Source organism: Lynx canadensis, chromosome E2 (genome assembly GCF_007474595.2).
Source record: "Lynx canadensis isolate LIC74 chromosome E2, mLynCan4.pri.v2, whole genome shotgun sequence".
Lineage (NCBI taxonomy): Eukaryota > Metazoa > Chordata > Mammalia > Carnivora > Felidae > Lynx > Lynx canadensis.
This window is the reverse complement of record NC_044317.1, coordinates 53,672,105-53,687,520: the sequence shown is the minus strand read 5'-3', so window position 1 is coordinate 53,687,520 and position 15,416 is coordinate 53,672,105. Positions and strand designations below refer to the sequence as shown.

The following is a 15,416-nucleotide window of genomic DNA, read 5'->3' as shown; positions in this document are numbered from 1 at the left end:
CAGTGCTGCTCTCCTGACCGCGAAGTAAACAAGGGGGAGGATCCAAGGGCTCCACCCCTTCTCTCAAGCCGTCTCCGAAACACCTACTTCTTTCTCCATATTGTATACTGGCATTGAAGCTAAAGAGATGCCATTTTGCTCGAGGGCACAGGCAAAGCCGGTCAGCTGCGGCCATGTTAATGCGGGGCACTTTCATCTCTCTGAGGGGCGCGACAGTGAGGTCCTGGAAAAGAAACGGATAAAAGAAAAGAAGGTGAGAGAAGGTGTGCGTCAGAAGAGGTGCTGAGGGACTTGGGTTAACGGGATGAAGCCGTCCTTATTCGCGGGAACGAAGCGGTCCTAGTCGAATTCCTGAGTCACCGTCGAGAGAAAGCAGTCTATGCAGCCATATTGAATCCTGGCAAACCGAAGCAAAAAGGGCTACCATATTGGATCTTTACCAGCCTTGGTGCTGAAGGGGGATAGGTTGGAGGGAGAGTCCATGTACATTTTGGGCAAGTGATGCCAGGCTGGCCTGCCATGTCATTAACGGGCATGCCTTTTCTCTACTTCTGTGGAAGAGGTTGACAATGGGTGAGGGGCATCAAGTCGCTGGCCTTAGTTTACTGACGCCTTGAGTGTGCATTTGCCGACGGCCGTATTTCTTGGGCGCAAATCGAAATGGTTTGGCTTGTTTCCGAGCAAGCTGAAGCCTTTCTTTCGCCATCTTTCTTATGGGCACCGTGCTGCCGCCATTGCCCCGCTGTGACCCGGTGATGTCCCCGTGGCCATTTTGGTTTCGGGCGGCCCGGACACGGGAGGCGGAGTGTGCATGGTGGAGGAGGGCCAACCACGCGGAAGTGACGTGAGGCGCCGCCATGTCTTTTGAGGGCGGCGACGGCGCCGGGCCGGCCATGCTGGCTTCGGGCACGTGAGTGGAGGCGGCGTTGTGAACCGCGGTGTGGGGAGGATTTGGCCGTCCGGAGGAGAGGGGCGCTGGGAGGGCGAGCCACTCGTGGGAGGGGTATGGCCTGCGTAGATCAGAGGGCAGAGGTCGCCCAGCGACCCTACGCTGAGCGCTGGAAAGGGGTCGCCCGCGGGAACCGTCGTGTCTGACCCAAGGCAAAACCTAGACAGCCTTCTCATACGGTCTCCAGACCCACAAGGGTCCTTGCCTTGGTCGTGGACCATGTCCACAGGGTCTGGGGGTTGTCCGGGGGGACTTGGGGCGCCCCTCACCCGTCCAAAGGCGGGACTTCCGGTCCTGGCCCCCACCTGGGCGGGATTTCCTGTTTTCTTCCTAGAGAAGTGGCTCTTCCCTGGACCCTCGGGCGAGGTGGGAAGGTCTCGGAGAGGTCGAGAAAGAGCCCAGACGTTCACCTTGTCCCCGGCTACGCGGGGTAGGGGGGTGAGGGGGCATCCTCGAGTTTCTCCCACTTTCGGGCAGGGGGGGGACTCGTAGTTTGACAGGTGGTTGGAAGGGGGCTTCACTAGCATCCCTCATTCCTTGGGGGACTCTGCCTCTTTCCTCACCTGTACCTAGAGTTCTTTCCCTCAGTTCATCTCATCTTATCCTAGGAGGCCAGTTACCTTAGCCCTCCCCTCCCCCTCCTGTGGGGGACAAGTCTTATCTCCTCTCCCCCATCTTAAACTCTTCAGTCTTGGGGGTTGGGGACCCTCCGTCCATCTCTCCGCGCCTTAGAGGATAGAGGACTCTCCAGCAGCTGAAAGGGTGGAGTCTCCTCTGGTCTTGGCCACCCTGCTTTTGGGTAACCAGCCTCAGAGAGCCCGCAGGCCTTGGCAGAGAGGTGTGAGTTACTCTTCTCATTTTTGCCCAGGCCTCCTCTTCACAGTGTGAAGGGGACCCTCACGCCCACTCACCCCCATTTCACTCTTTCCAATCCTGGAACTGCTCTAAGATCTAGGACGAAGAGTTTAATCCTGATGTCCTGGGGACACGAGAGCCCCAGGCTTAGCACTGCCAGCCTGTGCGACCTCAGACCAGTCATTTCCCTGCTCTGAGCCTTGGTGTCCTCCACCAGCTAAGGGTGACCCCAGGAGTCGCTGTGAGACCGTTAGGCTCCCTGGGCCTCACTTTCCCCACCTGGACTAGGAGATCCTAAACTTTCCCTGGCAAGGAAGGCAGGCTGGCATCCGAGATGAAGCACGGGCTCAGGATCCAGCCCTCTGACTCTATAATCAAAGCCCTGAATCTCCCTGACCCTCAATTTGCCACCGTGAAGCGGGTTGATAACAGCCCCCTCCCTCGTGGGGTGGGGGAGAGGCTGGGATGACACGCTTGCACCCCTGAACCCCTGCCTGGCGGATGGGAAGTGCAGGGTGAATTTGCCCTGGGGCGTGTCCGGAATGGTGCTGGCTGTTCTCGCTGCACGTAGCTTCCGACAAGGGCTTTGTGGCCCACGAGCCCGGGCTGTCTCATTTGTGAGGGAACCGCTCCCACCTTAGTGGATCAGGTAGGAGGTGAATTGACAGGTGCAGACTCCATACACTTAGTCGCTGCTTTTCAAACAACGGCTTAAGTGATTACGCGTTGAAAAGGGCCTGCGAATTGAAATCCAGCTACAGAAGACCTTGGCAGGCTGGACTAGAACTGTGCTTGAATTCCTCCAGTGATGGGGTGCCCCCTACCTCCCTGAAGAGGCCCCTCAGCTTCCCAGCAGCCCTGGCTCCCCCACTGTGGTTTATAGGAAGAAGAAAATGAGGCAGAGAGAGGGCCAGTGAGTGGTCCAGGGTCACACAGCAGGTTTGCGATGGCAGACAGCCAGTCCCCTTGCTTTTTTTTTCCTTTTTTTTTTTCTTTTTAAGTTTATTTAAGTACTCTCTACACCCAGTGTGGGGCTCAAACTTATGACCCCCGGGATCAAGAGTCACATGCTCTTCCAGTTCAGCCAGCCAGGCGCCCCAACTACTTGCTCTTTCCATCTCATAAGGGGATGCAGCCAGCAGCTTGTCTGCTTAGGGGAGGCCTGTCCTGCGTCCTCGAGCTTGGGGAGCTCACGGTCTGATGGAGGAGGCAGCAGAGGTACAAGGGTCACAAGCTCAAGTGACAGTGAGCTATAATGGAGGTAGCCCAGGGCACTGTGGGTCTAGAGAAGCCATCTGATCCATCCTGGGGGCCAGGGAAGACTTCCAGAGGCATTGCCAGCACAGTCTTAGGAAGTACAAAACTTTGCGGATGGAAATCTAGGCACAGAGAGCGTCTCGCACACCATCTTCTGCTCAGCCCCCGCTCTCCGAGGCCTGCCACGTGCAGGGCAAGGCTGGTGGCTCCCCAGAGGGCTATGTGCTACCATGGGGGACTCTCCGCCATTGTAGGAGCCCAGAGTGGGGGGACTGACCCGATCTAGGGGCGAGGGAAAGCTCTTTCCACACTAGAGTGAAAGAAATATTGACTAGTAACTGGAAGGCAGGCCATCCAGGTGTAGGGGGACCACCTTGACTGAAGGCCTCAGAAGTCTCGGAAGGCTGTGATGCTGAGCGCAGGGCCAGGTTGAGGGGCCGTGACCTTGTCCTGGGGCTGCTGGGGAGGGGCAGGGGCTCTTCCAGTGGGGAAGGACCCCCAGGGGGCCGTGTGCTGGCCTAACTGGAGGCTAAGAGGTTCAGGAAGAGGCTGCAGTGGTGTCCAGTGGGAAAAGAACGCAGGCCAAGCATATAGTTTCAAATCTTCTATAAGCCACATTAAAACCGTAAAAAGAAAACAAGGTCCGCTTTCGGCATATGTCTTGTTTAGCCATTATGGCTAACACGTCATCATCTCGACGTGTCATCAACAGCAGACCTGCCAGTGAGATGTTAGACACCCTACTTTTTTGTGCTAAGCCTTCAAAAATCCAGTGTGGATCTCATACCCATGGCCCCTCTCGCTCTGGAGCCGCCACATGTCAAGTACTCCTTAGTCACGTGTGGCAGTTGGTTCCCAGGTCGGACAAGGCAGGGCCAAAAGGAGGGCCCAAGGCTGTGGGGACAGGGTGGGGCAGGAGGGATGGGGCTGGAGGGTTGAGGATGGTACCAGGAGATCTGGGTGGGGAGGAAATCTGGGGGAGTAGCGGGCTTCGGGAAGAAAAGCTGAGCTCAGCAGGGACAGGGTGGCTGGGAGGGATGGGCGTGGCCTCTAGGGACAGGTGGACACACAGGGCTGGGTGTAGGCCGCGCCATCAGCTATCAGCGGAGCCTCAGCTCTCTGTCCTGCTCTGCCCTGCAGGGCGTGGATGGCGTCGGGGCGCCCCGAGGAGCTGTGGGAGGCGGTGGTGGGGGCCGCTGAGCGTTTCCGGGCCCGGACAGGCACGGAGCTGGTGCTGCTGACCGCCGCGCCGCCCCCACCGCCCCGCCCGGGTCCCTGTGCCTATGCAGCCCACGGCCGGGGGGCCCTGGCAGAGGCCGCCCGCCGCTGCCTCCACGACATCGCCCTGGCCCACAGGGCCGCCGCTGCCGCCAGGCCCCCCGCGCCCCCACCAGCACCACAGCCACCCAGCCCCGCACGGAGCCCACCTCGGCCCACCCTGGCCAGGGAGGAGGACGAGGAAGATGAGGACGAGCCGACAGAGACCGAGACCTCGGGGGAGCGGCTGGGCGTCAGCGATAACGGAGGTGAGAGGGGCAGGGGCTGGGGTGGCTCTTGGCTCGGCAAGTCGCCTCCAAGGTAGGTTTTCCTGGGGAGGTGGGACTTGCTTGTCTCTGAGCCCTGGCTGACTTGCCGGGAGACCTTGAGCGGGTCAGTCCCCATCTCTGGGCCTCAGTTTCCTTACATGTTACCTGGCGCCAGCCCCGTGGTGGGAGGTGCTAGACAGACGCAGAGCCAGTCCAGGCCCTTTTCTTGAGGGACTCCTGGCCTGGCCAAGAAGTTGGTGGTCCCGATGTGAGGCAGTGCCCCGTGGAGGCCATAGGGTTGGGACCTGAGCTGGGAGCTTGAGCAGCACAGAAGTTCTTTCCAAATCTGGGGCGCCACATGCTCGTGAGAACAAAGATAGGAGTCAGGGATGCAGGCAATAGCTTAGAGAGGCCAGGGGAAAATGCAGCTGTGTGTTTTGGGGGTAATTTGGAGGTTGGACTTCAAAGAGACTGGCCTGTAACATTAGGGCTTTGAAGAGTGATTAGGAGTTTGTGGGGGGGCTCAGCAAGTAGGCTACTACTAAGGCTTGCTTCTTCATTGTTGCTGGAGACAGCCTGCATAGGGCTAAGGGCACAGACTCTAGAGCCCAGTGGCCTGGGTTCAAATCCTGGTGACACGATTATTAGCTACGGAACTTTGGGCAGTGATATAACTTCTCTGTGCCTCCTGGTCCGCATTTGTCAAACAGGCTCATAATCGTCTCCTGTTTTTCTCAGTCTCTTTTTTGAGCCAGTTCAGCCCAAACAGATCTTAAGAGATTTCATGTTTATCCAGCCAGTTGTTTTCACCCGAGGGTGTAACAGATAGAAACTGGATTTGTTTCTGCTGATGACCTGGAAGATAACCGGGGCAAGGGTGTTTGAGGCAGAGGGAATAATTCCAGAAGCCCTGAGGCTCGCAAGGGCCTGGCCCCTATGGTGGGGGGGGGGGGGTGATCTCAGTGGCTGGATTCGAGCCTGGGCCACTAACACCATCCACAGGGCTCTTTGTGATGGACGAGGATGCCACACTCCAGGACCTGCCCCCGTTCTGTGAGTCGGACCCTGAGAGCACAGATGGTAAGTGTCCCAGGCTGTCCCCATGCCCAGGGCTGCTGGGATGAAGGCAGGGACAGAGGCTGAAGTCCACCCTCTCCCCCAGATGGCAGCCTGAGCGAGGAGACCCCTGCTGGCCCCCCAGCCTACTCAGTGCCCCCGGCCTCAGCCCTGCCCACACAGCAGTATGCCAAGTCCTTGCCCGTGTCCGTGCCCGTCTGGGCCTTCAAGGAGAAGAGGACAGAAGCACGATCGTCGGATGAGGAGAATGGGCCGGTGAGGGGCAGAGGGGAAAAGGGAAGGAGGGTGGAGGGAAAGACTCAGAGTCGCTTCCTCCAGGAAGCCCTCAGGCATGGATGGCACATTTCATAGGATTGATCCTCCCCTCCACCTCATGAGGCAAGTTTTGGGGCCAGAGCCCTAAAATTTTTTAACTATTGCAGCCTTATAATGTACCCCAGTGCCTTGTAGGGAAAGTCTTTTCCGGTTTCTAGGAATAGCTTTATTTACAGAATACCTGCTCCAGGCAAGGTACCAGTACTTTGGTATCCCCTCCAGAAGGAGAAACTGAGGCTCAGAGGGGTCAGATCACCTATTGTCCCCACCCTGCATATTTCTGGCTCCTCCTGGCATTTCCCTCTCCCCCACTTCCTCTGTTTCTCCCACACAGTTGTACACGTGGTATCCCTGGTCTGGCCCGGGTGGACCCTCACCATCCATCCCGGAACTTCCCTGACACACGGGGAGTGTATGTGACTTCCTTGGGACCTCAACTTGTGAGGGACAGAGCTGGGATTGGAACCCAGCTTCCTTTTGGAAAGGAGTTACAGGCCACAAGGCAGGAGGCCCTGGGTCCCTTGGGCCCCCTCCCCGTGTGCCTCTCAGAGTCCTCGTTGACTCACTGGCAGCATCCATCTGCTGTTGCTGTCCTTGTTGCCACTGGTGGAAACCGAGTGAACTGACATTTGAGGCCTGAGGGTGGGGGTGCCGGGCTGGACTCCGGAGGGGCTCTCGTGCAGCTTCTGCTTGTGGCCTCTCCTGTTCTGCTGGAAGCCAGGCCCCGCTCGAGGGATCGGGCCATACGGGAGATTGCACTAATTGCCGGGGGACACGATGACAGGGCCCCTCCCAGGTGGAGGCCAACACGAAAAGGGGTCCTTTCCTTACAGCGCCAGCAACGTGATGGCTCAGGGCTCTTGAGCAGTCACTGGGCTGATGGTCTCAGGCTCTGTCATCATCCCTATGTTTTAAAGGGGAGAGAGAAGCCTAGGGAGATGAAATGCCCGTTGACAGCTTGTCGGTGGCGGAGGCCTGATTGTTACATGACTCGATGCCAAGCCCACCCCAAATCCTTAGACATGACACTCTCTGGGTGCACACAGCCTTGATGGTCAGCAGACAAGCAGCACTTCCATTGTATAAGGAACTAGAACGGCGATGGGACAAGTAGTTCTTGCGCGTGGAGTCAGGCCAAGAAGGGGAGGAGGAGAGAGGCAGGAAGGCTTCTTGGAGGAGGTGGTGTTTTGAGTTGGGTGGAAGGATCCCACATGGAGCAAGACGGAGGGGGGGGGGGGGGGGGGGCCTTCCTAACAGGCGAGAAGCGTTGGGCTGGGGCGTGGCGCCGAAGAGGCGGGGCCGCAGCGGGCGCTGACCCCACCCCCGTTCCGCAGCCCTCCTCGCCGGACCTGGACCGCATCGCGGCGAGCATGCGCGCGCTGGTGCTGCGGGAGGCCGAGGACACCCAGGTCTTCGGGGACCTGCCGCGGCCGCGGCTCAACACCAGCGACTTCCAGAAGCTGAAGCGGAAATACTGAGGCCCAAGCAAAGAGCTTCCCGGCCCAGCGTCCGCTCCGCTCCACACTACACCCCTGCCCCGCCCCCTGGGCCGGCCAATCCGAGTCAGACCTGGGACCGACCTTCCAGGTCGCCCGGGCCCCGGGATTGCCCCCTCCCTGCCAATCCCCGCCATCCTTCCAGCCCGCGATCCCCTCACGCGCCGAGGAGCGGGACCTATCTAGTTTCTCGATTGGGTCTGTCGCCGCTTTCTCTGCCCTGCGACAGATTCTTTCGATGAAGGGATTAGCTCGCTCCCTGATCGGGGCGGCCAGTTTTAAGCCCAAAAATGGGTCAACTGTTGTTTTTTGCCTAGCGACAAGGGCTTTGCTCGCGCGGCATTGGTCGAAAGCGAAAAGCCAAGCCACAGGATTGGGAAGTGGCAAGCCATTTCGGCCTAGAGATGGGAAGCTCCTACATTTGATTGGCTCGAACCCAAAGGGCTTGACCAATCTCCCGGAGTCGCCATCCCACCCTTCCTGGGCTGTCCCGCCTGATTGGCTCCAGCGTCCTGAGGGCGTGGCCAAACCTTCCTCCTGTGCCCAGGATTGGCCTGCGGCCTTAAATTTACGTTCTTTACACTACTGGGACTGGGGTTGTTTTTGACCTAGTCCCGACCAAGTGTCCCTCTGCCCCCTCCCAGGGATGGCCCAATTCTGTCCCTGCGTCTGATACCCTCTCATTGGTTCCATCCCACAACAGCCTGCCAATCGAAGTCCGTCCTTGCAGCCCGGACGGCACCAGCTCCCGCCCCTCTCCCCCCACCCCCACAGGTGCCTTAAAGGGCCTTCGTCCGCCCAAGGTGGGGGGCAGGGGCCCTCGCTCTCCGGCCCTTGTGTGGGGGAGAGAGTCGGGGGTGGGGATTGGGAGTTGGGAGGGGTGGTCTGAGATTAAAGAATTTTACCTCTGGCAAATGAGTACAAAGTGTGTTGTGTTCATTCAACAAACATTTCCTGAAGCCGAATGAGCAGCATTTCATGGATTTTCAGTGCAAAGCTGGGAGTTTTTACAGATAAAAGAGAGATTCACAGGGTGGGAGTGGGGATTCCAGCCCTGTGTGACCATAGATCCCCACTCTTCAGGGAGATGAATGTTGGAATGTGAATAGTCTTTAAGGAATCAGTGTTCTGAGTCCACATAGACCCCAGCAAAACCAGGAACCTCCACGTGAGGCCGGGGGTTTTCTGCCTGACAGAGCTGAAATTGACACCTGATCCCAAGTCTAGGCGGGGTCCAGTAAACCTGTAATTTCATCTCCCATCAGACCACCACCGGAGGAATGCGCAACAGATGAGACATAAACAGGACGAACTACCAGCCAAACAATTTTATAAAGTTATTAACATGTGTTAACTCTTTTAATCTTCCTAGTAACCCCATGAATGGAAACGATTATCCCCACTTTACAGATGAGAAAATCGAAGTATTGAGGGTCAGGGCTGCTGTCGGGGGCGGAGATTTCTTGGACTGGCAATGATCATCAAATGGAAAAAAAGTTTCTCCCGCTATAACTAAGGGAATGAATGTTACAGAGTTCAACGTGGAAAGAAAATCTGCGAAAAGAAGACCCACACCCCCTACTGGCCCGAGCCGTCCATTGCTGCGGGAGAGATGAAGGTCAGAGCACCGGAGGACCAAAGGGGCAGGTCTGGAAAGGGGCGGGGCTCCTGTAATGGGAGGAGCCAAGGCCCTGCCCCCTCCCGTAGGACGAGTCATTTCCGTCCGCCGAGAAACAGAGAAAGAAGCCGGTGGAGTTGCGAGCAGAGCGCCTCGGGCCGGACTTCCCTGGTCGCAAGTGGCAGGTGAGCCCCGGTCCGGCATGGTGAGCGTGGGCCGAGCTGAGGGCGCGCGCGAGGTTCTTGGCTTTTGCCTTCGGACGTAGGGGTCCGGGCTCGCAGCAGGACTGAGCGGGGCGTCGTCGCCTGGGAAACGGCGCGAGCCTGAGGCCGGCAAGAGGGTGGGATTTCCGGAGCCTTCAGCGGAAGAAGGGAAATTCCTGGTGGACGGGGAGGGAGGAGGAGGGACTTCCTGTGGCAATTTGAGGGCGTTCTGTCAATCAAACCTGTTTACCTACTTCCCCTTAGGCCGGCGCTAGGGATGGCCGAGGTGGAGCTCCAGGGCCGCCTGTGGCTGGAGAGCCCCCCTGGGAGTGCGCCCCCCATCTTCCTGCCCTCGGACGGGCAAGCCCTGGTCCTCGGCCGGGGACCCTTGACCCGGGTTACCGACCGGAAGTGCTCCAGAAACCAAGGTGGGCGGGGCCGGGGCTGCAGGGGGTGTGGCCCGCTGCTGGAGCGGGAACACAGTGCAGGAAAACTGGACGGCCGGTCCGGTAAGGGAGATGTTTGGCCACCAGGCGGAATTGCGTGGTGTAGCTAGTCCTGAAGTTGATAGGTGCCCTCTGGAGAGTATAGGAAGAGAAAGAGGCTGTGCCTGACCTGGAACTAGCCAGACGCCTTAGTGGGGAGAGGATAGAACCAATCCCTATAGAGGTGTCAGAGGAGGATGCTTACAGGTCACCGGGAAGGCTTGAGTCAGGTCACGACCCTTGACAAGGAGAGAGCCGATCCTATGGTGAGAAGTACTACGCAGGCCTAGGTGGTAACGGGGGAAGCCCAGGACCTGCACCTAAGCACACGGCTCATCAGGGAGAAGCCAATTCTTTACGGAAAAAATGCCCGCCCTGTCCCTAGGCGAGAACCCGCGTCACAGGCAGTCCTAAGGCCTTTATCTGATTCCTGCATATAAAGGAGAGAGCCGATCCCATTTAGAAATAAACTGCTTTCCCCTCCGGAATGGGTGCTATGGCCCCCATCCTGTGGCTTAAAGCTGGCCGTGCTCTCCAGTAATGAGGAAAACGATCACACAAGGATGCACATTCTGACTCCACCCTCTCAACCCTCAGTGGAGCTGGTCGCAGACCCTGGGACTAAGACCGTGGCAGTGAAACAGGTACCAGTTCCTCCGTGAGGCCTGGGGGTGGCGTTGGGCAAGAATAGCAACCCGGCCGGGAACAGGCCCATTGGAAAAAATCTGGTTTGGAGGGAAGGGGGTGTGGCCAATAGAGAAGCCTCGGCGTATTACCTTCTTCAGTTGGGGATCCATCCACATTTAAATTGGATAAGGCTGGCCGCCTGTACCATTTCCAGATTCCTGATTGGTGGTACACAGCGAAGAGGCGGGGCTTATGGATCTGACTGGCAGGTGGGGAAAAGAAGTCCCGTTTAATTAGAGGAGGTTCCTGGTGGGGGATGCAGTTAATGCCAGCTCGGCTCTCTCCCTTTGCAGCTGGGAATTAACCCCTCAACTGCTGGGACCCAGGAGCTGAGTCCGGGGGCAGAAGGCTCTCTGAGGGTGGGGGACACACTGTATTTGGTCAACGGCCTCCACCCGCTAACCCTGCGCTGGGAAGAGGCCCGCACGTCTGAATCCCAGCAAGACACTCCACCCGGCACCCCTCCGGTGGCCCCAGACGCTTCAGGGGACGTTGAACCACCGAAGAAGAAGCGGATGCGGAAGTCATCCTCCGGCTGGGAGAATTTTGAGAAGCTGCTAGTGTTTACAGCACCTGGGGTGAAGCCCCGGGGCAAGGTGAGGGCCAAGCTGAAGGAGCCACGCAGGCGGGGGCTTGGCCCTAAGTTTGCTGTGTGCCCCTGGGCAGGTCATTCAACCTCTCTAGGCCTCCACTTTTTTTTTTTTTTTTTTTTGTCTGAGAAGTGGACCTGATGACAGTCAGGCGCTGGGGGGCGTGGATGTATGTCAGCTCCTGCCTGACCCGCAGTAACCTCAGCAACGAGCCACAATCATGGTAGCAGGTGTAGCACATTGTAGCAGAGACCCGAGCTCACGTGTCCTTACTTCACGTGTCCTTAGCGCCACTAGTCTCCCCAGTAAAATGCTGAATCCATGCAAAGCACGAGGCACAGCCCCTGATACGCGGTTAGTACCCAAACAACCCCACTCCTGTTTTTATTTCCAGGGTTATTAGACTTCTGGCGTGAAGGCCAGGGGAGGAGGGTGGGCAGGATACGAACCCCCAAAAACAAAATTTTTAATGCTTATTTTTGAGCGACAGAGAGTGAGAGTGAGCAGGGGAGGGGCAGAGAGAGGCAGACAGAGGATCTGAAGCGGGCTCTACGCCGAGAGCCCGATGTGGGGCTTGAATCCACAAACCCTGAGATCATGACCTGAGTTGAAGTCGGGCGCTTAACCGACCGAACCACCCAGGTGCCCCGTGAAACCCATTTTAAAGACTGGAATACCGAGGCGCTTAGAAGAAGTGGGAGGCAGTAGGGTAAAGATTTAGGCTCTAGGCTCTGGTGTCAGGGACACATCCTTGCTGTGGCCTTGCCCTCTCGTAAAATGTGGAGGCTCTGTGACTCAGTTTCCCTAGGAGTGAAGGGCGAGTGAGAAGTCTCCGCCTTGCGTGGGGGGGGGGGGGGGATGGGAGGCGTAACAATGTCGCTGTTCCTCTTTTCTCGCTGACCGTCAGGTGGCCGCCTTTGATCTGGATGGGACCCTCATCACCACCCGCTCTGGGAAGGTCTTTCCCACTGGCCCCAGTGACTGGAGGTGATAGGAGGCAGAACAAGGGGGTGAGTGAGGCACCCACAGGGGGTCCCCCGTCACCTTACCCCTTTCCCATCCGCCCTAGGATCTTGTACCTAGAGATTCCCCGTAAGCTCCGGGAACTGGATGCGGAAGGCTACAAGGTGCGTGCGCTTTGTGCGTGATGGCTGGGCCACGGGGCAGGCCGGGGCCCGGGCGAGGAGGGCACCAGGTGACATCCGTGTGCTCCCCAGCTGGTGATCTTCACCAACCAGATGGGCATCGGGCGCGGGAAGCTGCCGGCAGAGGAGTTCAAGGCCAAGGTGGAGGCTGTGGTGGAGAAGCTGGGCCTTCCCTTTCAGGTATGGCTGCCAGGGAGTCGGAGGGTTGTGGAGGTGGGGGGTGGGGACCCAGAGAGAGGGGAACAGAGATGCTGAGCTGGGGGCACCGAGAGGAGGGGACAGGGGCCTGGGGAGAAGCCGTAAGTGCCCGTGGGGAGGTGGAGGGCGGGGTCTGGGCGGGGTTATGCTGAGAAACTCATCAGAAGTGGCCGGTTCTGGGGCACCGGGAGCTCTCTCTGGATTGGTGAGGGTTGGGGTAGCATCCTTGGAGGATCCTGGGAAGGAGCCCAGGAGGGTGTCTGCCTTCAGGGATTCCCACCCACAGGTGCTGGTGGCCACGCACGCCGGCTTGTACCGGAAGCCGGTGATCGGCATGTGGGACCATCTGCGGGAGCAGGTGAGCCTCGGCGTCCGGGTCATTCCCCTCTTCCCTCTTCCCTCTGCCCGGCCTCCCCTCCACAGGTCTCCGGGGTTTGCCGTCCTGCCTCCTTCCTCTTCCTCTCCTCCCCTCCTCAGGTCCTCGCCTTCTGTGTCACATTCTGTTGGTAGGTGAGGGCAACGCTCTTGAACTCAGAAAGTCAGAGCAGTCAAGGAGGAAATCAGTCGCTTGTTGGTTGTTTTGTGTGTGCAATTGTTCTGAAGTTCAACAGCTTCCTGAGCTGAAGGTATCCGTGTACCAGACAGGCCTGCTGGGGCACCCACGTACCAGTGAGGGTGCACACTGTACGTGCACACGCTGGTGTGTAAAATAGTGGGAGGAAGCGAGGCAAGATGAGGCAGGGTGTACCTGCGGTGGTCAGGTAAGGTCTCTTCGAGGTGCCTTTTAGATCTGAAGCTGGTTGTGGGGGGAGCCATGAGGGTATCTAGGAGGAGTGGTCTAGGTGGGAGAAGCAGCAAGTGTAAAGGTCCCGAGGCAGGGTGTTTAGGGACAGTGAAGAGGCCTGGGTGGCTGGACCTGAGTGGATGAGGGGGAGAGAGAGGGGTATGAGGTCAGGGCGGGTAGGTGTGGGACTGTGATGCCTTGAGGGCCCAGGTAAGGGCTTCCCCTTTACCCAGCAGGGGAGCAAGGGGGTGGTGCCCGGTAGGGTTGGGGGGGGGGGGGAGTCAACATGAGCAGGAACTGGCACCCTCTGGTGGCCATGTGGGGAACAGACCGTGAGGGCAGAAGCCCACAAACCGGGATGGAACAGCCCAGGATCTGGGCGGTGGCGGTGAAGGGGGTGAGAAGTGGCCTGAGGGTGGCGCCTCCAGCAGGGCACCGACTGAGCCAAGCATCTCCAGGGAGATGTGGAAGCAGGCTCCTTACTGCCGTCACCTGTCCCTCCCCAGGCCAACGAGGGCGTGCCCATCTCCGTAGGGGACAGTGTCTTTGTGGGAGGTAAGGGCCTGGGGATGGGGAGGGTGTGCGGATGGATCCACTGGGGCTGGGGAACGTGTGTCCCCAAGGCTGCTGGTGGACGCGGGGGTGTGTCCCCTGTGTTCCAGACGCAGCCGGACGCCCAGCCAACTGGGCCCCGGGGCGGAAGAAGAAAGACTTCTCTTGTGCGGACCGTCTGGTGAGGCCCCCCGTCCCCTGCCCGCCTGGAGCTGCGTCCCCACCTTGTCTGACCTCTGCGTCCCCCGCCTCCTCTCCCAGTTTGCCCTCAACCTTGGCTTGCCCTTCGCCACGCCGGAGGAGTTCTTCCTGAAGTGGCCCGTCGCCAGCTTTGTGCTCCCCACCTTTGACCCGGTGAGGCCCTCGGGGCGGGAGGGGGGGGGTTGGGGGAGGGGGGGGATGGGGGAGGCGGGAGTCACACTCATCACGGCCACCCCTCCCAGAGAACCGTCTCCCCCTCGGGGCCGCTCTACCTCCCTGAGGCCAGCTCCCTCTTGAGTCACAGCCCTGAAGTGGTGGTCGCCGTGGGATTTCCTGGGGGTGAGACACCTGACCCCCTGACATCCGGAAGCCCCAGCCCCTCTCTGGGTCCTCGGGCGCCCCCTGATCCCGTCCCCCACTTCACAGCTGGCAAGACCACCTTCCTGCAGGAGCATCTCGTGTCGGCTGGCTACGTCCACGTGAACCGGGTGAGACACCCCACGCCCCAGGCCGAGGGCCGTGCTGCCCGGCCCCTCGCTCGCTTTCCCCTCCTTACTGGGTTTCCGATTCCCCTCCAGGTCTCCGTGCCGCCTGGCAAGGCCTCCCCGCCCCTGTCCTGGTGCTCGCTCCCCACTTCCGTCTGGGTCTCTGTGCCTCTTCTGGGTCCCTGCGTGCCCCCGCCCCCCCCCCCCACCGGGTCTCCTGACCTGCCGTGTCCCCCAGGACACCCTGGGCTCATGGCAGCGCTGCGTGACCACGTGCGAGACCGCTCTAAAGCAACGGAAACGGGTTGTGATCGACAACACAAACCCGGACCCTCCCACCCGGGCCAGGTACCAAGGTCCCCCGGGTGACCTCTGTAGGGCGGGCCTGGGGCCCCTCACCAGCCCGGCCCCTTCCTGGCCCAACAGGTACATTAAGTGCGCCCGGGACGCAGGGGTCCCTTGCCGCTGCTTCCTCTTCGGCGCCACGCTGGAGCAGGCGCGCCACAACAACCGGGTGAGCTGGCCCGTGCCCCCCCCTCCATCCCAGCCCCCCCCCCCCAGCCTGACCCCTGACCCCCACCCCCCACAGTTCCGAGAGATGACCGGCTCCTCTCACGCCCCCGTGTCCGACGTCGTCATGTTTGGCTACAGGTGAGCCCGCCGCGGGGAGGCTCCAAGCGGGTGGGCGCCAGGGGCCCAGGCTGGGTCTCACCTCCCCTCCTCACCCCTGCCACCAGAAAGCAGTTCGAGGCCCCGACGCTGGCGGAAGGCTTCTCGGCCATCCTGGAAATCCCGTTCCGGCTGAACGTGGAGCCTCCCCTCGAGCGGCTGTACCGCCAGTTCTCAGAGGGCTGAGCTGCCCCTGCCCCCCAACCCCCAATAAATGGTTTTCCTTTAAGCTCGGGCAGCACTGTGCTGGGAAGAAGGGTGGTCTGCCCGGCCGAGGACTGGCACCTGGCTAGTCCCCAAGCGGGGGCGGGGGGGGACCCCCCG

The 15,416-nt window shown here is 59.6% G+C and overlaps 2 protein-coding genes across 4 annotated transcripts; both read left to right on the top strand.

Moving 5' to 3' along the window:
* Nucleotides 1-121: 121 nt before the first annotated feature.
* AKT1S1 (AKT1 substrate 1) lies at nucleotides 122-8,396 on the top strand. Of its 3 annotated transcripts, none has more exons than XM_030299867.1 (5): nucleotides 122-253; nucleotides 4,202-4,587; nucleotides 5,590-5,667; nucleotides 5,750-5,919; nucleotides 7,314-8,396. In XM_030299867.1, the coding sequence occupies exons 2-5, from the start codon at nucleotides 4,209-4,211 to the stop codon at nucleotides 7,455-7,457; spliced, it is 771 nt and encodes a 256-aa protein (XP_030155727.1). In that variant the 5' UTR covers nucleotides 122-253; nucleotides 4,202-4,208; the 3' UTR covers nucleotides 7,458-8,396. The 3 variants fall into 3 exon arrangements, with proteins under 3 accessions (XP_030155727.1, XP_030155726.1, XP_030155728.1); XM_030299866.1 differs by lacking the exon at nucleotides 122-253 and adding an exon at nucleotides 843-910; XM_030299868.1 differs by lacking the exon at nucleotides 122-253 and adding an exon at nucleotides 930-1,379.
* A 789-nt stretch (nucleotides 8,397-9,185) lies between these two features.
* Nucleotides 9,186-15,321, top strand: LOC115503367 (polynucleotide kinase 3'-phosphatase). Its single transcript, XM_030299528.1, has 17 exons — nucleotides 9,186-9,278; nucleotides 9,561-9,724; nucleotides 10,379-10,425; nucleotides 10,762-11,064; nucleotides 11,966-12,045; nucleotides 12,128-12,185; nucleotides 12,276-12,383; nucleotides 12,688-12,759; nucleotides 13,692-13,740; nucleotides 13,848-13,918; nucleotides 13,999-14,091; nucleotides 14,181-14,277; nucleotides 14,365-14,426; nucleotides 14,662-14,771; nucleotides 14,850-14,937; nucleotides 15,013-15,074; nucleotides 15,161-15,321. Exons 2-17 carry the CDS (start codon nucleotides 9,574-9,576, stop codon nucleotides 15,276-15,278), a joined length of 1,569 nt encoding a protein of 522 aa, XP_030155388.1. The 5' UTR covers nucleotides 9,186-9,278; nucleotides 9,561-9,573; the 3' UTR covers nucleotides 15,279-15,321.
* The last annotated feature ends 95 nt before the right edge of the window (nucleotides 15,322-15,416 follow it).